The following is a 21,828-nucleotide window of genomic DNA, read 5'->3' as shown; positions in this document are numbered from 1 at the left end:
AGCAAAAACTGTTTTACAAAAGATTTCAGATAGAATTGCAATTGCCTTTACCTTCAGAATTAATGTCGAATTGCCAACAAATTTGTATATCATTTATGAAGGTTTTGTTTTACAACCTTACCCTCTTTTCGATCAGTGGTGTGTTAACATGCAGAAATTGAAGACTCTGGAATGAATCTTTTTGTCTCATATGCCCATGAAAACATTGACTTCAAAGGTACACATCATAGTGTCCTTAATAGCACAAGGTTGGAATCACTGTCAGCAAGTTGATACTATTTGCCTGCTGCTGGCTAAAGATGACTTTGTGGCTTTAAACAGTGAATCCTTATCACTGCAAGCCGCTCTAGCTGATTATATAAATAACATACATTATACCCTTCCACAACATAAGCTGTTACATTCCCTCTCTCAAATTTCATTGCAGCCAAAAAACCGACGTGTTTCTGTTCCTATTAAAGGAGCATGAACAGTGTTTCGGAAACAAAGAAATTCATCAGATTAGCAATCATCTATTTTAGTCGTTGAAGGATCCACACAAATTGTTAAGCTATCAGCGGCCTTGCACGTCTTTGAATTGTTTTCGACTGAACCACTCAGTGTTGTCACAGATTCTGCATATGTTGTGAATATTGTTCAACGCATTGCAGATGCAATGATAAGAGAAGTCAATAACAAACAATTTTTTTTCCTTGCTATTGAAATTAGAAAATCATGTACGTGTATATTTTACAATGCATATATAGTTACATACTACTCTACTAAAACCAATAACTGAAGAAAAAGTTGTAGCGGATCAATTGACAATGGCAGCAGTACTGCCACACAGTTTCAAGCAAGCCCGATTATCTCATGACTTCTTTCATCAAAATGCCTCTTCCTTGCATAAACAATTTGCTTTGTCCCAGGGGCAAGCCACAGAAAATGTTCATGCATGCCCTGACTGTCAATGTATTACACCCGTACCATCGTGTGCAAGAGTGAACCCTCGTGGTTTACGAGCTGATGAGTTGTGGCAAAGTGATGTTACACATATATCAACGTTTGGTCGACTGCGTTGTGTACATGTTAATGTGGATACTTTCTCAGGATTTCTGGTAGCCACGGCACATACGGGAGAAAAGGAACGTTTCACGGACAATTTCTGTTTTCCTACAGGACTGGAGTATACAACATGTTACAGGTATACAACATTCTTCTACTGCACAAGCCATTGTCGAAAGTGTCCACGGGACCCTCAAAGCTATGCTAAATAAACAAAAAAGGGGGAATCCTATGGGCAGTGTTACCCCACAGGAACAGTTAATGTACTTACTTTTTTAAATCGTTCTGATGATCAATTATTTACAACAGCAGCTGACCATCAATTCGGGATGGTCCCTCCATTTGTGGTTCGACCAAAAGTATGGTATAAAGAATTTGGGGAATCACAATGGACAAGTCCTGTAGAACTAATAACGTGGGGAAGAGGGTATGCGTGTGTTCTTCTTTCAACAGGCCCTCGATGGTTACCGGCAAAATATGTGAAGCTATATCATGAGCTGAAAGAACGTAACGCAGAATCCGATGCCAGAGGTGACCACGCTCACTCTCAGGGAGCAACCTCTGACGTGGAAGCAGAAGAGATCCACTCTGGATGATCCTACTACACAGGGAACACTGAAAAAATTACAGCAAACGCAAGTACTCTGATGGCTGCAGTGGGTGCACCACCCACACCAATTAATACATTCCTTGCATATTTGGCAATTATCTCCCACAACAGCTTTTGTATAACGAAGCAATCTTGCAGGACACGGTATACGTGATTTTAGAACTGCGTCTGCACAAGAGCAAAGGTCAACTAGCAGACACCGTGAGGAAAAGTATAAGCCTTCACCTGAGGGCTCCCGACAACTGCCCAGAGGTGCCAATATGCATGTACAAAAGACATTAATATATATATATATATAAAAAAAAAAAAAGGGGGGAGAAATGGAGAATGAGAAGTACTTTGCAGATCTGTAATGATTATGTATGTTAACATGGCATAAATATCTAGTAAGAGTGTCTTTTCGGTACACACATTTGAGTAGAACTATTCCCTGTGCGTTCAGTACTGCAGTAAAGAATGCCTGCTTTCTAGAACTCCAACATTAAGTTTTAGGAAGTTAATTATTTTGCTGCTTTCTAGTAATAGATTTTGGGTACCCAGGTAGGACGCTGCTCTTGAACTTCAATGGTCCGAGGGATTGCAGGACCTCCAGCCGGCACCGAGGGATTCTCGGGGAGAACCTCTGATCCCTGGACCAAAAAGTTCTGAGCGTGAACCATTAATAAGGCAAAGGCATTCTTCCAGTATTGTTTCTGTTGCCTATTTGTTAGTCATAGTAAAAGCTTCACAGCATTGAGCTATATCCCTGACGAGAAGGGAAAGTGTCCTTTCTAATCCTGAATTGAAAAGAGAGTACTCTTCCTGAAACTGAAGCTTGGGAATTTGTCTGCTAAATGTTGAATATTATTGTAAGTCCTGTCTTTGCAATATTTGGATTTATGCTGAAAACTTGGTGTGTCTGTGTGTGTGTGTGTGGTCGCGACCATGAACGTGTGATTTTATGTTACCGTGTTTGTATTTCTGTGTTCTGATGGATTTATTTGGTTTCTGGGATCTAACGGATTTGTCTGGACTAAGTAACTGTTTTGTGTCTTTTGGTTTGGTAAGTTCTGCAGGTATTGACTATTTCTGGTTTTTGACTTTAGATTGCTGTATTTGGACTCTGATTTATCAAGACTTTGGAAGCATTTGATGCAGCAGGGAATAGATGTGGTAAAGTTTGCAGCTTTATGCTTTTATGTACATTAATTTTAGCCTATATAGTTAATGAGTCATAGTTCTAGATACATTGATCTTAACCTAGGTGATTAATATGGATAGCCAATACTAAATGTTAGGGATGTTTGTATATGTGATAAGTATACCTATAACCCAAGTGCAAATTTACTGAGCTCATATTATTGATACACTGCTATTTCGACGCCTAACGCGGTGAGATGCATCCCCTCCAATTGACAATAATGATACGTTGTGGTCAAGTGGTACTTTAGTCCCACCATCCACACAGGAAGAAAATTGGATACAAGTAAATCCAGCAAGAAAATTGAATACAAGTAAATCAATCTACACCCATATGCTAGGTAACAGATGTACCATCAGTATGTATCATTCTCAAGTTAATTTAATCTTTCTTTATATCCAGCAGGTTATGGTATGCACTTCACATCTCTGTGTCTTCAATTAGCATTTGTGTTCTTATACTGTTAGTATTGTAGTTTGTGTGGGCCTCTGAAAAAGTGGTAGCAAGCTGAAGACCAAAATTATGTCAGCTCTAATCATCATCAACAACCTCATCAACTATACCTGGCTTGCTCAAAAAACAAAAAGGGGGAATTGTGGAGTCCTGGCTGGACGAGAGGGGACATAGTTTGGTGCTGTTGAGCAACCCAGGCTTGGTAACGGAGATAGACCTTGAAAGTAGCGAACACGGAACACTGCTACAGAAGTAGAGTGGCGAACACGGAACGCTGGGCAGAGAAGCAAGCCAGTGTTACCACAAAAGTCTTGGAATACCTGCTAGAAGATCAGAGTAGTCTACGACATGCAGTATTGCAAAATAGAGCCGCAATTGATTTTTTACTGCTGGCCCAGGGACATGGTTGTGAGGATTTTGAAGGCATGTGCTGTATGAACTTGTCCGATCATAGTAAGTCCATCCACAAGCAATTACAATGGCTCGAACAGCACGCCAATCAAATACAACAAAACCAGGGATTTTTTGATGGATTTCTCACCTCGCTCTTTGGTAATCTGCCCGCTTGGCTTAACAGTTTAATTGTAGAAATTTTGCGCATATGTATCGTGTTACTTGCTGTTGGAATTATAATATGTATTTGCTTTAGTTGTCTTAAAAAGGGCTCTCTCCAAGATGACGAAGCAAACCTGGCTTGCTCAAAAACAAGAAGGGGGAATTGTGGAGTCCTGGCTGGACGAGAGGGGACATTGGTGCGTTGAGCAACCCAGGTTCCGATCCGGAAGTGAGCCTTGGGAGTGGCTGACACGGAACCCTGCTGGGAAGGCAGAGCGATGAGCTCGGGACACTGGAGCAGGGGGAACATCACTGTTTCCTGCCACACTGTCACTTCCTTCCTGCCACATTGTTGTTTCCTGCCACAGTACTGTTTTCACTTCGAGATGCAGCTCTGCACCAATCACAACGAGTTGCAGTAGTTTTGCCTATATATGGGTTGGGGTTTTAACCATTCAGATGCTGTAATAGTTTTGCTATATAAACCTTGTTTTGCTGACTAATAAAGGTTGAACGATCATACTCATATTGGGGTCACATCGTTACAACGGATCCGTAACCCACGCCAACAGGATCCCACTTTCCAGTTTCCTGAATCAGCCAAAATATGCTGTGAATTCCATAAGCTTTCTGGAGAGTAGCAGGTATGCCTTGTTGATACAGGTAGTAGATGAACCAACCAGCGATGATGCTCAGCTGGATCTGTGTGGTGAGTTGACCTTGGTTGGCCGCCAGGTGCCCACCAAGCTGCTCTATCTCTCCCCCTTCTCAACAGGACAGGGGGAGAAAATAAGATGGAAAAACTCATGGGTTGAGATAAGGACAGGGAGATCACTCACCAATTACTGTCACAGGCAAAACAGGCTTGACTAGGAGAAAACAAATTTAACTTATTTTCAGTTAAAATACATTTGGATAGTGAGAAACAAAGACAAAATTTAAACAACATCTTTCCCCCACCCATCCCATTTTTCCCAGTCTCAGCTTCACTCCTTAATTCCTGACTATGCCTCTTTCATGGGGAATGGGGGGGGGGGGGGGGGTTGGGTTACGGTCAGTCCATAACAGTTTCTCTCTGCTGCTCCTTCCTCCTCACACATTTCCCCTGCTCCAGCGTGGGTCATCTCCATGACCTGCAGTCCTTAAGGACAAAGCTGCTCTGGCATGGGTCCGCTCCACAGGCTTCAGGCCTTTAAGAAAAAAACCAACACTGAGCGCGAGTTCCCCATGGGCTACAGCTCCTGTAAGTAGAACCTGCTCCTGTGTGGGCCCTCCACGGGATGCAGAGGAATATCTGCTCTGACACCTGGAGCACCTCCTCCCCCTCCTTCTTTGACTTTAGTGTTCACAGAATTGTTTCTCATGCTTTTTTTTTTCCCCTCAGTCCTCACTGCCTGTGCAGTGTTTTGCCATTTCTTAAATATGTTTTTACAGAGGCACCACCAGCTTTGCTGATTGGCTCAGTTTCAGCCAGCAGTGGGTCAATTGCAGAGTCGGCTAGAACCATCTGTCCCCAGCACAGGGCAGCCCCTTATCTCTTCTCACAGAGGCCACCCCTGCAGTCCCCCATCCGGCTACCAAAACCTTGCCACATGCACCCAATATAAATCCAAACTTTTATTCAAAGTGGGTCTTTTGTTGGGAATTGGCTAAAGGAAAGGGGCCACGACTCCATTGAACCTTTGTACGAGCAGAGCCTAGGGAGCTTAGCATGACTAGGCCGTGGGTGCCCGGCAAGGACACAGTGTCTTTGCCGCATCTGGAAATCCCCGGCAGCACGTAAACTGGATGTTAGAAGAGGAAGCTAGCTGTAGCTGTAACCGTAAGATAACTGCAAGTAGGAGGACTATGTAAATGTAACCCTTAGAGCTATATCCAATCACTGCTTGACTAGTAGGCATAATTAATATTAACAGCATAAAAGGAGAGCTATCTGGACAATAAACGAATTCAGTGCCTTATCACTCATATTGAGTCGTCTGCCTGTTTTCCTCCGTCGCTCGCAAGTGGCGCCCGAACAGGGACCTGAAATGGAGCATTGTAAAGGAGCGACGGATGCGGAGAAGCACCGACTAGCAGCTGTCGGAGGGCCGAGGTCGCCGAAGGCGTAGCCGGACTAACGCCGCGATCACTTGAAGGAGCGCCTGGACCGTCCAAAAGGGGTTCGCCATCCGCAGGGCTGCTGGAAATGCTGCAAGAAGAAGGCTTAGACGCGCGCAAATGGAAATCGAGGTAGCCCTAGACTTATTACAGCGCTTTTCAGAAAAGCGAAATGTAGACTGTATAAAACAGTTGTCTGGATTAGTAACGTTTGGGAGAGCACATGGATTTTTTAGGAATCCAGACTTGTTATTTACTTTGGAGGAGTGGAAGAGGTTTGGAGAAAAGTTGTGGGATTTGGTAATAGAGGAAGATAAAACAGCAAAGAAACTTATGAAACCATGGAGGGAGGTGACAAATGAGGTTAAAAGGTATCAGGTGGAGAAAAGGATGGCGGCAGTAGCTACAGAACAGCTGGGTGGGGGCACCCCTATTCCTGGGTTGCTGTCTTACGGTGCGGGCTACAGTCCGATGCCTCATACTGGAGGGCCAGTGACAGTTAAACAGCCAGCGGCAGAACAGTCGGATACTGTGCCCCCCGCCGATGAGACCGACCACAGTGAACCATCAGCTCCCCCTTTTGAAAGTAAGGGCTCTGGAGACGAGACTCCAGCACCTTGTTCAACCCCTCCTCGGCTCCCGCGACCATTACGAGTTAACTGGGGGGAAATCATGAGGCATGCAGTGGAGGCCAAGGATTACAGTATGGCAGAAAGTATATCGGGTCAGTGATAACAGCCCCTCCCTCTCCATCCTATATGTCTCTTAAGCAGGGGAGGGAGGAATCATTTGCGTCTTTTGTAGATAAGGTAACGAGTGCTATTGATCAGGTGGATATACCAGAATGGATGAAGGGAGTGCTGTTACGACAGTGCATTATGGAAAATACTAACTCAGCCACTAAGTCTATTTTGCTAACTCTGCCGGGAAACGCTACGGTAGAAGACATATTAGAACGTATGAGTAGGGTGCCAGTAGGATCACAAGCGATGCTATTTGAGGCGATGAAGGAGTTAGAGAGAGATTTAATCCAAGCGCAAACTCAAGCTTTCGCGGCACTAGCCCCTTTAAAGCAACTGGACGCCCGCCCCAAAGCACGCAAAGCCCTCGGGACTAAAAATGACGAGTGTTTTCGGTGTGGCTGAGAGGGACATTACCGGAGACAATGCCGAGCTCCGTCTGTGTGGTGCGAGGGATGTAATTCGGGCACCCATGCTACCGCTGTATGTCGCCGGTCGGGAAATGGACAGATGAGTGCGAGGAGCCGCCGCGCGCCAACAACAGTAGCGGCCCCAGCCCAAGTCGACACACTAGCATCGTGGCAGACCCCAACGACGACGGAGAGGATCAACTCACTCCTGCCTCCGCTCTCCGACCAGCCACAAGAGGGAGCCTCGGCCTGGACTTGGAAACAGCAGTAGCGATGACGTTGATAGACAACCGTCCCCAAAAGATTCCCACTATCACGGTTGGACCTCTAATAATTGACGGAACAGCAGTAGGGGCCTTGCTGATAGGCCAATCATCCAGTGGGGTAAAAGGACTTATCATCTTACCGGGACTTATCGATGCTGATTACACAGGTCAAATCGTTATTGTAGCCCACACACCGTTTCCACCGACTCACATTCCAGCATGAAGTAAGGTAGCACAGCTGATTCCTCTGCCTCACCTTGCTGCAGCTATTCCTGCGACCTCGGAAACAACGCGAGGATCTGCAGGTTTTGGATCAATGGGAGCAGCAGCAATGTTAACACTTGCCATGGGTCAGCGGCCATCGGTTACTGTTACCTTGCAGCATGGGTTGGAGCGTCGTTCGCTAATGGCATTACTAGACACACGGGCCGTGCACAATAGGACAGCTTAGTTTAGCGTTACCCCAACATCATCCCCAGATAAGTGAGAGGGTACGAAGAACTAGACGGAGTACAGCCGTCTTGACAAATACCTGTAATGGTGATGTTAATTTATGGAATAGATGGGAAATAATCTTTACTTCTATATTTGCCCCAGGAGCAGCTGCGGCAAAAGCTAATACCAAGATTAATAAACCTGCATGCTGGGCTGAGAAAGAGGCCAATCAAACCAGCTTGATTTTGGGGGAGTTAGCTGACTCGTTATTTAATGCTCAACATGCTGTATTGCAGAACCGCATGGCTATTGATTTTTTGCTTTTAGCGCATGGTCACGGGTGTGAAGATTTTGAGGGTATGTGCTGTATGGACCTACAGGATAACTCTAGTGCCATTCACAGGCAAATCCAGCAATTAATGGACCACTCAAAGAAGATAAAACAGGATACTGGACTGTTTGGGTTGGAAGGTCTAACAAATATGCTTAACCTTGGGGGGTGGGTTGGCAGCCTATTACAAAGCTTAATTATGTTGCTAATAATAGTAATGGTAGTGTTGCTATGTCTTTCATGTATATTTTCGTGTATTAAGAAACTGTTTATGCAAGCAGCTCAACAGGCTATGCTCGTACAAAAAGAAAAAGGGGGAATTGTTGGGAATTGGCTAAAGGAAAGGGGCCACGACTCCATTGAACCTTTGTACGAGCAGAGCCTAGGGAGCTTAGCATGACTAGGCCGTGGGTGCCCGGCAAGGACACAGTGTCCTTGCCGCATCTGGAAATCCCCGGCAGCACGTAAACAGGATGTTAGAAGAGGAAGCTAGCTGTAGCTGTAACCATAAGATAAGTGCAAGTAGGAGGACTATGTAAATGTAACCCTTAGAGCTATATCCAATCACTGCTTGACTAGTAGGCATAATTAATATTAACAGCATAAAAGGAGAGCTATCTGGACAATAAACGGATTCAGTGCCTTATCACTCATATTGAGTCATCTGCCTGTTTTCCTCCGTCGCTCGCAGTCTTTAAATATGATCTGGTTTGTAAATAACATGGGTAGCATTAGAATAGTAATAGATCACCGTAGAAAGGCTTGTGGATATTTATCCCACTCAAATAAACTGATCAGAAATATATTTTTTTTCAACATCCTGAAGTGACTGTATTTATTTGTGTTTCCACATGCTCCACCTTCATTCTGTTCTACCAAAAGTGAATCTCTAAGGTAAGTCAGCTGCAGAAAAAGTGTGTATTTGTTAGTTTTTGATTGATTATAGTTTTTCCTGAATTCAGTGGCCCTCTGGAGGAAAAAATGCATCTAGTCCCACAGCAAGAGGTAGGCCTAAACTATTTTTACAAGTAATAAAATACTTTACAGTAAGTTGTAGTTACTAGAACTACTTCAAAGCGACTCAGTTGTACTCGGTTCACTTGTTTGAACTGATGCATCCTTGAGTACTTCTATGATCTTTGGGGTTTTGTCATGACCTAAGGGGTGACCCAGGCTGCGGGTGTGTAGAGATCGCGACCGTGGATTCCGTAACACACAAGAACACAGAGGCTTTTATCCTCTGAATTTCTCTACTTTATTACAGATTACCACAAATACCACACAAATCACCACTAGCAAATATACTACCACAAACCACCACTAGCAAGTATACCTATGACTAATAAAATTAATATATATATATCTCAAGCCATTACAAATTACTATCAGAAATCAATAATACCAACAATCAATATTACAGCAACACCCAAGTAGGTATATACTATTACAGGTTACTGCAATCTTATCTTTAGTGAAGCAAAGATAAGGCTGGGGACTGTGAGAACATACTATATTAACGAAGGTCATGATGTCCTTGAGAGTTTCTGAACAAGACTAAAATAAGGACTTTATCACTTGCAACAGAGGACTTGGGCAGAATGCCCGGAGCAAACAAAGAAGAAATGATACACAGTTAAGCTAGCCAATGGAATGTTTAGGATAGGCGGGTGAACAATGTATGTTAGGGAATAAGCATTTTGGGCTGGAGCGCGTGGACAGCTTTGTAAGGGTATAAAATGCAGCTTTCTGATAAATAAAGGGTCTTCGATTTGGATATCGGAGTCCGTGTTGTCAGTCTCCTCAAATGGTGACCCTGACGTGATCCAGGACGAGTTTAGGATGCTATCCAGGACCCAGGGACGGATTCAGGGATCGATAAAGCGCGCTCCAGAGTAGCAGCGTCTGGGAGGAGACGTCTTGGCTGAACGATCGTCTTGCCGGCTGGACCGAGCGGACCAAGACCCTGGGGCTATACAGACACTTTTTCCATTAACACTGTAATCAGGATCAGGTGAGCAGCCGAGAAACGCGATGGGAGTATGTCAGCTGATGAGAAAGGGATTGTTAAGATGTTTAAGCAAATTTTAAGGAAGAGAGGGATTAAATATGAAGAACGGACTTCAGAGCTGTTGTTAGCCTGGCTCAGAAGTAAAGGAGTGCCCGCAGAATCACCGTGTGTTTTTGATGTTTTAACTTGGAAGGAGGCAGGAGAATTACTTTTTGAACATGCTTCAAGGGGAGATGTGAATGCAAGTCGAGTTTTAACAACCTGACGTTTGGTTTATGAAGCGTTAAAAGATGCGCGAGCAGAGAAAAAAGTAGCCAGTACCATTCAGAAAAGTTTTTTTGATGCAAATGTACCATCTGAGGAATGCTTGCCAGGGGTTGTTTATGATGATCCGCCTACACATCTGCGGTAAGCCTTTTGTCAACAGGCACTCAGACAGATAATAGCGATGATGACCACAAGGAGTTGCAATCCGACCAAGAATCTGAAGGTGAGACTGTGGTTTCACGACAAAGTAGCAAATCATTAAGATCGAGAAAGAAACATATTAAGCGCTTTTTATGAAAAACGGATAGTGATAGCAGCAAAGAGGAATCAATTCAAAGGGCTGGAAAAAGGGGACGCAAGAAGAGGGAGTCTGTTAGGGAGAGGTGGAGAAAAATAAGAATGGATGGCTTAAAGGATGGAGAGAAGATAGATGTGGCGTTTCCAGTTACTTTTAGACCAAACCAGCCGCCTCAATATCAAGCTTTTGACTGGCAACTGATAAAGGAAGTAAGGAAGGCTGTTGTGCAGAATGGATTACAATCTCCATTCTCACAAACGTTATTGGAGAATGTGCTGTGTGGACAATTAGTTACTCCATATGATTGTCAGCAATTGGCATCATTGATTTTAACACCAACACAAAAGCTATTATGGAGAGACAAATTTGTTGAGTATTGTGAAATAAAGGCAGTGGAGAATCTGGGACGCCAACAAGGAGATCCCTTGTTAGGAGTTGGTGTGGATCATTATACCGGTGCAAGACGATTTGCGGACCCTGAATTGCAATCGAGAATATTGCCGGAGGTTTTAAGAGAGTCAGCTCAGATGGCTTTACGGGCATTTTTAACCTTGCCTGAAGCCGCCAAACAACCAATTTCATTTACCTCTATCAAACAAGGGATTTCTGAACCTTATATGACTTTTATAGAAAGGCTGCGCGATGCGGTAGAAAAGCAAATTGAACATCCGGAAGCCAGAGAATCATTATTGATAAAATTGGCCTTAGAAAATGCGAACGCCGATTGTAAAAAGATATTGATCGCCCTACCACAAAATGCCACCTTAGTAGAAATGGTAGAAGCAGCCAATCGTGTAGGAACTTTGGAACAACAAGCTACAATGTTAGTGGGAGCTTTTGCAGCCGCGATGAAGCCCTTAGAATCAAGAAGGTGTTATACCTGCGGACAGCAAGGACATTTGAGTTATCAATGTAATAAAGGTCAAGGAAGGTGGCAGAGCAGACCTCAAGGAGGTCGTATGCCAGGAATGTGCCCACATTGCTGCAAAGGACATCATTGTGCCAGTCAGTGTCGATCACGCTTTGATAAAGATGGCAATCCCATTAATCAGCAGCAGAGTGAATTCGAGCGTAAAGCTGCGCAGTCCCTCCGACACAGCACAGTCCGCAGCGCCAGCAGCCAGCACACCAGATGGATCAGCAAACCTTACACCTGGCAGGGCACACGGCCCCCCCGGCAAACCGCAGCGCGGTGCGGCCGCCCCCCTCCCGGACCCCCCCCCCCCCCACCCCCGCTCCCAGCGCGCCGGCCTGGCCGGGCCCGATCCGGAAGCAGCGTGGCGAGAACCATCTTCCCGACTTTCAAGGCCTTGGTTGGAAAAAGTGTGTATAATTCAATTACTGCAGTAGAATTCCTTGTGGACAAACAGCTGGACTTTATTATCTTTCCAGGGTTCAGATGGCCTTTCTAGACGATGTTCACTCTGTTGAAAGGTGAAAATATTGACATCATGACTGAAGAGTTGTCCCCTCTATTTACCTTGTTAAAAAGGACTCAGATTTGTTATTTTCTGGAAGATTAATGCCAGAAGTGAAAACTGTTTTACAAAAAGTTTTGGATAAAATTGCAATTGCCTTTACCTCCAGAATTAATGTCAATTTACCAACAAATTTGTATACAAACCAGACCAGAAGTATTTGCACAGTTAATCATGAAATGTGAACAGATAATGGCCCAGCATATGTTTCACAATCAACGACACAATTTTTTAGAAAATGGGGAGTACAACATGTTACTGGCATTCCACACTTGTGGAATTGTCCATGTTGTCAATCTACTCAGGGGACTGCCTTGCTGGGGAACAGCTCTGCTGAAAAGGCAAAGGCAAATGCAGGGTCCTGCACCTGGGGAGGAACAACCTCATGCACCAGTACAGGCTTGGGACGGACCTGCTGGAGTGCAGCTCTGCGGAGAGGGACCTGGGTGTCCTGGTGGACGACAGGTTAACCATGAGCCAGCAGTGTGCCCTGGCTGCCAAGAAAGCCAATGGGATCCTGGGGTGCATCAAGAAGAGTGTGGCCAGCAGGACGAGGGAGGTTCTCCTGCCCCTCTGCTCTACATTGGTGAGGCCCCATCTGGAGTACTGTGTCCAGTTCTGGGCTCCCCAGTTCAAGAAAGATGAAGAGCTACTGGAGAGAGTCCAGCGGAGGGCTACGAGGATGATGAGGGGACTGGAACATCTCCCCTACGAGGAGAGGCTGAGGGAGCTGGGCTTGTTCAGCCTGAAGAAGAGAAGGCTGCAAGGGGACCTAATAAATGCTTATAAATATCTGAAGGGTGGGTGTCAGGAGGATGGGGCCTAGCTCTTTTCAGTGGTGCCCAGTGACAGGACAAGGGGCAACGGGCACAAACTGAGGCACAGGAAGTTCCGTCTGAACATGAGGAAGAACTTCTTCCCTCTGAGGGTGACGGAGCACTGGGACAGGCTGCCCAGGGAGGTTGTGGAGTCTCCTTCTCTGGAGATATTCAAGACCCGCCTGGACAAGGTCCTGTGCAGCCTGCTGTAGGTGACCCTGCTTTGGCAGGGGGGTTGGACTAGCTGACCCACAGAGGTCCCTTCCAACCCCTACTATTCTGTGATTCTGTGAAAAGGACCCGGGAGCTCTTGATGGATAGCAAGCTGAACATGAGCCAGCAGTGTGCCCTGGCAACAAAGGTCGCCAATAGCATCCTGGGCTGTATTAACATCAGCGTAGCAATTGGATCAAGGAAAGTGATTATCCCCCTTTACTTAGCACTCATTAGACCACATCCTGTTTTGGGCCCCATACAATACAGGAAAGACATTGATCAACTGGAGCACGTCTAGTAGAGGGCCACTGAGATCATCAGGGGCCTGAAGCACATGCTCTATGAGGATAGACTGAGGGAACTGGTCTTTTTCAGCCTGAAGAAGAGAAGGCTTTGGGGGGGACCTGACAGTAGTCTTCCAGTATGTACAAGGAGGCTATCAAGAAGGTGGAGCCAGGCTCTTCACAGTGGTGCATGGTGGGAGGACGGGAGATAACAGGCATAAGTGGAAACAAGAGAGACCCTGACTGGATAGAAGGCTAGTAGAAGGATAGAGGCTAGTAGAAGGATAGACACTAGTACTTATCCCACTGTATACTACAAGACTTAGACTTCACTATATCATAATTAGAGCTTACAAGATAAAATATCTAGCATTGCATAACAGCTAGTTTGACTGTGTCAACAACTGTGGGTAGTCCCTATAAGAACTAGTTATACCAACTCATTTACTTGGGTTAGTCAAACTATTATTCTAAAATGCATTCTAAACCCTGTGTGCAATCAGAGCAATGCAGCAGAGGGCTAAGTAAACAACAGAAGATCTGGCTCAAGGAGCATACAAATAATAGATTCCTGTAAAAACATGTGAAGTAAACATTTATACTGATATTTGAGGTACAGACTCTCCCTTGAAATAGCTCAGCTACAAAGGACATGTTTATGGACAGAGCTGCTACAGAAGCAGAAAGTTTGAAAAGTTGGGTAGAAATTTTGGATTGCAGAGGCTCCGACACCAGGCTCGTTCCAGGAATAGCATTTGGACTTAAGATTCTAAAACAGAAGGCTTTTAAAGATCTTCCTATTTCATAGTACTGAAGTTGATAATTTCAGAAATCATTCACTTAATAAAAAGAGCTTTAGTTTAGCAGTGTATGAAATACCTGCCAAAACCTGACTTACAAGTGTTTGGCTCTTGACTGTGATCAAGCTTTTTGCCAAAAGCAGAGTCTCATCCTACCCACTGTACCTGAAGGTTTCCTTTCATTCTCTTCATTTAATACTTTTCACTCCATTACAGATCTAGCTTTAGAAAAAGAGTTTTTAAAATTTAGTTAAACTAAAGAATTTTTAAAAAAGGAAAAGAAAGTTTCTCACTGACCATACAACCCAAAGATCATATGTAAGCAACTGTCAGTTATGGGGGGGAACAACAACAACACCACCACCACCACCACACAAGATTATTTTATGAAAGCAAAATGCAACATTTAAAACCTCTTAGAAGAGGTAGAGAGCCAGCATTTTAATTGATGCCATCCAGATCTGCAGCACTGATGTCATACCAATTTATTGCTATTAATGATAAAACCAGATTTAAGAGCTATGCCAGCAATATAGCAGGAGTATAATTGTGGTCTCCAATATTCATAGAATAAGACATACCCATACCTAATAACAATAGCAGATTCCACCAGAAATCTATCATCTATTGTAAACATTGTATTTTTGCAATTTCTTTTTCATACTTTAATTCCCAAAATCATGAAAGGCAAATTTAGTAGCATAAAACACATCCAGTTTCACATTTGGCAATGAGAACCCCATTCTTCATAGACAACCAACAACCTAGTAGCACATTTTCAAACATTCTTACAAGTATTTCTGGATTACCCTCCCTCCAAATCCCCCCCCACTCAAAGCACCAAAAATAAAGTGCAGTACCCATAAAAATGTATCAAGAAAATAGCCACATTCTTTTGTTTGTAATAAAAAAAGAATACTTAGCCTTAGTCTTAACAGCGCTATACTGTGTCCATCATTTTGGTTTCTTCACCTTTTTGTAGCATTGAGTTTAAATTGCAGACACTTCTGTTTGTGCAACCTTGTAGATCATTTGCATTCTGCAACAAATGAAGAATTGAAAGCTTAATCTCAGTACATACATACATTTACAGAGAACTAAGTCAAGCTCTTTATTTTGTCTTTCTTAAGATAAGTTCGTAATAAAATATAATTTCTTAAAAAAAAACAAACAGACATTGTTATCATAATGTGAATGTCAAGAAGCTTCTTTAAATTTAGCTAGCATACTACCACCTTATTGTGCATTTACTAAGGGTTCAATTACCAGATCTTACCAAACAGGTACCTTGATCAAATTTATTTCAAAGTACTTCAAATTGTCTCTCCTTCCCCAACACCCAGCTTTTAAAAGCCTTTAAAATTTTCTCTTCAGCCCAAGATGTGATCATCACTAACACTGAAACCAAAGACCCCAGTGTTCCAAGATAAAGGTAAAAACAAGGGCAGAATATCATAACACAGTGTAAATTTTCCTTAGACTTGATTACCTGTAGGTTTCCATTCATGGGATTAGTCATTTTCAGTTGAAAGCTCATTTCACCTCTTGTGATACAAAGTATATTTAATTCTAGTACTTGAACAGGTTAATGATGCAGTTTTCCATTTAGCACAATTATTCAAGGGCAGTGAACTAACATATGCCTTTTGCACTATAAATTGTGAGAGGTTTGAGAAACAATCTCTCTTGCACATTGATAATAGTGCACGTTAGAACTGACAGTGTTCCAAGTACAAAGAGGCCTATTCCTAGATCTCAAAAAGTACATCTTCTCAGGAGTGCAGCAAAAATCTGTTCCTAATAGAGTTATATTCATTTCTGGAAATAAAAAGCCTACCTGTGACAAAGACTCCAGTCCTTCTACAATACCAGTATACACACTGGGATTCTGTGCCGACATAGCTTGAAAGCCTTGAGACTGTGAACAGATTCTCACTCTTGATTTGAATGCTTCAAGCTCAGTTTTAAAAGCTTCCAAATAGCCTTCTTCCCCTGCCTGTAAAAAGAAGAGTGAAATATTTTTCATCTCGGCCAGATTTACTTCTAGTTGTAAGCATACATACCGCTAAAAAGAAGTCCTGCAGTAATGCATATTATACTCATTGAAGGATAATGGTTTGGGCAAGTCAATGACAATACTGGCACCAGTCAGCTTAAAAAGAAGATTAAGGTATGCTGTTTTTTGTTTGTTTTCTTTTAAAGAGAGACTTTAGCATTTGATGAGTATAGGAACTGAATTATTCATTCATCTGTGAATATGTAAGAACAAAACAAATATAATTTTAACCTTTCCTTTATTCCATCTCAGAAGCCAATAACCTTAAGAGAAAAGATACTCATGGCAGCGTTCAATTCAAAAGCAAAGCATAAATCAAAGTGGATGTCAACTTAAGTCCTTAAGGCAGCATTGAAATCAGCATGACTTGATTCTTCAGTCTTATATAACTTAATATACAACCTGCATCAAACCACAGCTTCAGTCTTCTCACATCTCTCTCTCCCTCTCCCTCTCTCAGCATTCCAGAGCTAACTATGACTGACTCAAGAGAAAGACTCCAAATTGGGCCCTACCATGAACTGCATAAGAGACATTATGATAAGCAAAATAGGACACTCAGTCCTTATACACATTCATGTTTGCCGCTGTAATTTAGGTGGCACCACTATTCCACACTCCTGTAGTTCCCATGCTATGTTCTGCTTTACCTCTGGCCTAACAAGAATCCATGGAACTTCCATTCTCAAGATCAGAATTACACAAAACATTCATCCTAGAATGAACTGCCAACAAAACAACACTTCCCATAAGCTTGATTCAGTCAGTAACATATTTAACCTCTAACTGTCAGGAAGAAAGCTCCTTCAGAACACTGATCCCTTGCAAGGGTATCAAGAGTTTCTCTCAGTGTTATACAAGTTCTAACTTACCTTGGCTTTTTGGAAAAATAGACGAAAACAGCCTCTTGGATCCACATTGCAATTTCTGGCCATTTCTATAATAAACTGCATCACAACTGCTTGGTGTGCTATTTGGTCCATCAGAGCTCTTTTCTGAAAAGAGAAATTACATAATTACAGAAAATTTCTTTAAAAGTATAACTCTGTCTAAAATTCAGCAACACCTTTGCATTTGATTCCTAAAGAGAAAAGAACTGATGCTGACAGAAGCAAAGGGACTGTTAATTAGCTGAGACTAGATCTAATGTAGTAATGTGTTTTGGAGGCTTCCTTCAATAAGAATACAGACATGGGAAGACAGGGAGAAGAGTAATTAAATGGCTCATCAGTTTGGACAGCTTTTCTGTAGTGTAAGTGGGAAACTGCATACTTTTAAGCAGTTTAAAGGTCTTCTTAGTACCTGTTCAGCTTCTAGATGAAAACACCATAAGATGAGATATTTAGCTGTTTCTTCACATACAAGATACGGGTGGTCAGACAAAAATCTTTGACTGTCATCCCATCTGCCCAGCATACCTGATTAAAGAAAACCCAACAACATGAATTAACATATTCAATACTGAGAAGTGATTTAATGCAGTGAAGACGTTATTCAAATTTACATACTACTACAATCTCCTTCACACTTCATTGTTACCTCAAAAGAACAGCATGCAAATAAAACTGATTTTTTTTTTTTTTTAAACACCTCCCAGTGCTGAAAGAGCATTACCAATAAGGTATGCTCGGACTGTAAAGATACTGAAATATAGTTATCTGCTACTGTTAAGATCTTATTTTTATTGTATCTCTGGCAGTGTTAAAAACAGGTTAACTGTAAATGGTTTTCACACATTGTAACAAAGTATTATCTATACCTATTTGTTAATAATTTGATAGTATTACATTCAGTGATTTTGACAGAAAAGTTCTTTAAGTGCTTGCAAGTAAGACAAATGGAAATGAAAGCATAATCATAGTCTAAAATGAATATGCTTCTGACATGATTTGCTAGATTTTAGGAAAAGTAAAGCTATTTTTATAATCAAGTTCAAGCATTAAGGTCAAAACAGGAGAGCCAATTCAGTGGTTGAAAGTTAACTAGAAGACTGAATTGTAGTAAGTAGCATGAAACTACCTTCATGGAAAGAGCTGCAGGTTGAAAGTCAGAACTCAAAATTCAAGGAGTGAGATCACCTCCTCCCCCTTGTACTTCATATGAGTTAATTGCCCTAATATACATAGTAGTGATAATTTACTGCTTGCTAGTACTAGATGCAAAGTTTTACCCTTCTATCACTCATATAAATATATCTTTAAAAATAAAAGATCGGTTCCATCTCTACATAATCTTAACAGCTGTTTTGTAGATATTTACCTTTTATTATTCATCCCCCTTGTGGATTAACTGATGGCAAAACCCCAGCTATTTATAGGAGGCAGGTAGACAGTCCCAGGCACTTTTACACGCAGGAATTGCATCTCCATCAATGTCCCTACCATTTCCCACGGAACAGCAGAGAAACTTGCTAGAATTTTAGTTTTCATGACTTGAAAAACTTTTTCAGTTACATGTTGACTCAAGAAGTTCTCATTGATCATAGGAACAAACAGGCTTCTGCGATTTACAGTTTCCTTTACTTTGAAATGGTTATTTGTTACGATGCCACATCTTCTGTCACGAGAAACAAGAATCTAGATACTCTCCTTGCCAGATGTTTCATTTGCTAGCATCCATTTTGTACAATAATAATAACGAAAAAAAAGAAAGACCTACACAAATTCTGCAGGAGGTTAAACTGCAAAATGTTGGAAGCAACATACTTACCAAAGTATCTAATCTTTTGTTCGTGCTTCTGTATAAATGATTTAGATATATCTTCATCTTCTTCTTTTCTTTTATATTGACTAATAAAACTCTAAAGATGAGAAAAAACTATCATAGAATCTCCACATATACGTTTTTTAAACTATAGGATTATTTTAATTTATTACTATTTAAAGGGCAATGTTCTAGTTGTAAGCATAGCCCAGCAAACACATATGTATACACTTAATGTACCCAAGAAGGTTATTTACCAAAACACAGCTCGTCTAATTAATAAGAGGGTGAAAAATATCTTATCATATACTTTTTCTGAGCAATAATCTCCCTCAAAGTTCTACGTGCTAGTAGGAACTTACTGATCTATAAACAATGAGAAACACCTACACCATCTAGCCCTGATGAAGCTAACTCAGTGGAATTATGAAAAACGATGCATTAGCGGTTCATGTTCAAGTTAAGTGCTGAAAACAAAATTGGCATTTACTATGAAGACAGTTTGTGCTAAAATAATCTGTATTAAGAAATTCAAGTTATTAGAGGCAAACTGTGCATGTTTCAAATGTGAGAATTTGGCATAACAAAGAAGTGAACTTGATGTGAAGAACTACTGCGCATCCTTGTTTTTGGCAACAGTTGCTATAAGGGACAAATATAAGTTCTGATTCTCAATTAAAGGAGAAGTGTCATACACATTCATGATATCAGTGCAACATGTCCCCTTTAATAGGGCAAAATAAGAAAGAAAAACATTCAACACATTACAATAAGCACTACACTAGATATATAAAACACTCAAGATGAGAAGGGTTATAATTGTTTTCATACACATTTATACATGTCATACCTTATTAAATACCTCCTTACTAAAAGAATCTGTATTCCATAGATTATGTCTTTCCCTCTGTATTAGCGCTTCTTCTTTTCTTCTCCACTCTTCCTCTCTCTTTCTCAGTTCTGAAGCTTCAGTCTGTGCTTTGGCATATTCCTGATCTGTGGATTCTGAATTGTGCAGTGCTAAACTACCAAGTTTCTGCTGGGCTTCTGCTAGATTCCATTTGATTTCTACAGAGCTCTTCACAAACTCTTTTTGTTTTTGACAAATTAATTCAATCTCTTGACCATAGCTCTGTGTGGAAAACAAAACATGCTGTTTGTGGAAGGAAAACTGATAGAATTTATGAAGCATATCGAAACAGAAGGCTTTGACTCCCAAATAGAACACTGAGATGGAAGGCATCTTAAAAGCAATATTATATTCACAACAGTGACTAAACACGATACTGTGCAGATAGATGATTTTTAAAGGAAACTTCTACTTCAGGCTCTCTAAACATAATTGAAAGATATTTACAGAATCATGGATCGAGTATTGCCACCAGTAATACAATCTCCAGACTGCATAACATAAAATTCTTCTGTATATGAAAGGATTTTCCTCACTCCCTTCTGGCTATCTTTATTCTGAAAAATTAACAGTAGCCAAAATAGCAGAATACTTGTAAGACATAGTTCTGAGAAAAAAGCATCTGCTTTATGATATCAAATCATAACAATAGAGTAACTATTACTACCTAACTTCCAGCATGGATTAATATTACTGTGGTGGATTGACCTTGGCTAGCTGCCAGGTGCCCACCAAGCCGCTGTCTCACTCCCCCTCCTCAGCAGGACAGGTGAAGAAAATAAGATGAAAAAGACCTCATGGGTCAAGATAAAGACAGGAAGATTGCTCACCAATTACCGTCATGGGCAAAACAAACTCGACTTGGAGAAGATTAATTTAATTTACTGACAATTAAAAATAGAGTAGGATGGTGAGAAACAAAGACAAAAATGAAAACACGTTCCCCTCCCCCTCCCCAAGCTCATCTTCACTCCGTTGTTCCTGACTCTTCTGTCACCTCCTCTCTCTGCTGAGTGGTGCTGGGGGGGTGGGGAATGGGGGTTGCGGTCAGTTTGTAACAGTTCCTCTACGGCACTCCTTCCTCCTCACACTTTTCCCCTGGGTCCTGTGCATTTCTTCAAGAACTGCTCCAGTATGGTTCTGTTCCATGCGGTACAGTCCTTCAGAAAAAGACTGCTCAAACGTGGGTCCCCCATGAGCTGCAGCCCCTGCCGGGACTCTGCTCCAGCATGGGGTCTCCACCGACTGCAACTTCCTTCAGGGCACATGCACCTGCTCCGGCATGGGGTCCTCCACGGGCTGCAGCATGCATATCTGCTCCAGCATGGTCCTCTCCACAAGCCGCAGGTAATATGATTCTACGAAGGAAAGTGTCTCTTGATTCTATGAAGGAAAGTGTCTCTTTTCCCAAGTAAAAAGAGATAGGAGGAGAGGAAATTGCCTGAAGTTGCACCAGAGGAGGTTTAGGTTGGATATCAGGAAAAACTTCTTCACCGATAGGGCTGTCAAGCACTGAAACAGGCTGCCCAGGGAAGATATTTAAAAGACGTGTAGACATGGTGCTTAGGGACGCGGTTTAGTGGTGGACTTGACAGTGTTAGGTCTATGGTTGGACTCGATGATCTTAAAGGAAGATTGAGCCACCAATGTGCGCTCGCAGCCCAGAAGGCCAACCGTATCCTGGGCTGCATCAAAAGAAGGGTGGCCAGCAGGTCGAGGGAGGGGATTCTACCCCTCTACTCTGCTCTGGTGAGACCCCACCTGGAGTACTGTGTCCAGCTCTGGAGCCCTCATCACAGGAAAGACATGGACCTGTTGGAGCTGGTCCAGAGGAGGGCGACAAAAATGATCCGAGGGCTGGAGCAC

The 21,828-nt window shown here is 42.3% G+C and overlaps 1 protein-coding gene across 5 annotated transcripts in view; it reads right to left on the bottom strand.

Moving 5' to 3' along the window:
* LOC142365705 (hsp90 co-chaperone Cdc37-like 1) overlaps positions 1-21,828 on the bottom strand; it is a 63,550-nt gene that overhangs the window by 25,235 nt on the left and 16,487 nt on the right. For 2 of the 5 annotated variants that reach the window (XM_075446769.1, XM_075446770.1), the window contains exons 2-7: positions 19,903-20,184; positions 19,059-19,149; positions 17,652-17,767; positions 17,222-17,344; positions 16,131-16,289; positions 15,266-15,332 (exon numbers count right to left, since the gene is read on the bottom strand). In XM_075446769.1, coding sequence (XP_075302884.1) covers positions 15,266-15,332; positions 16,131-16,289; positions 17,222-17,344; positions 17,652-17,767; positions 19,059-19,149; positions 19,903-20,184 — 838 coding nt within the window. Of the gene's footprint in view, positions 1-11,966; positions 15,333-16,130; positions 16,290-17,221; positions 17,345-17,651; positions 17,768-19,058; positions 19,150-19,902; positions 20,185-21,828 lie in introns of those variants that run through there. The other 3 variants (XR_012766574.1, XM_075446772.1, XM_075446771.1) reach the window with 3 other exon arrangements.

This window comes from Opisthocomus hoazin, chromosome W (assembly GCF_030867145.1).
Source record: "Opisthocomus hoazin isolate bOpiHoa1 chromosome W, bOpiHoa1.hap1, whole genome shotgun sequence".
NCBI classification, from domain to species: Eukaryota; Metazoa; Chordata; class Aves; order Opisthocomiformes; family Opisthocomidae; genus Opisthocomus; species Opisthocomus hoazin.
Note: the sequence above shows the minus strand (reverse complement) of the source record. Positions and strands in the feature narration are given on the sequence as shown.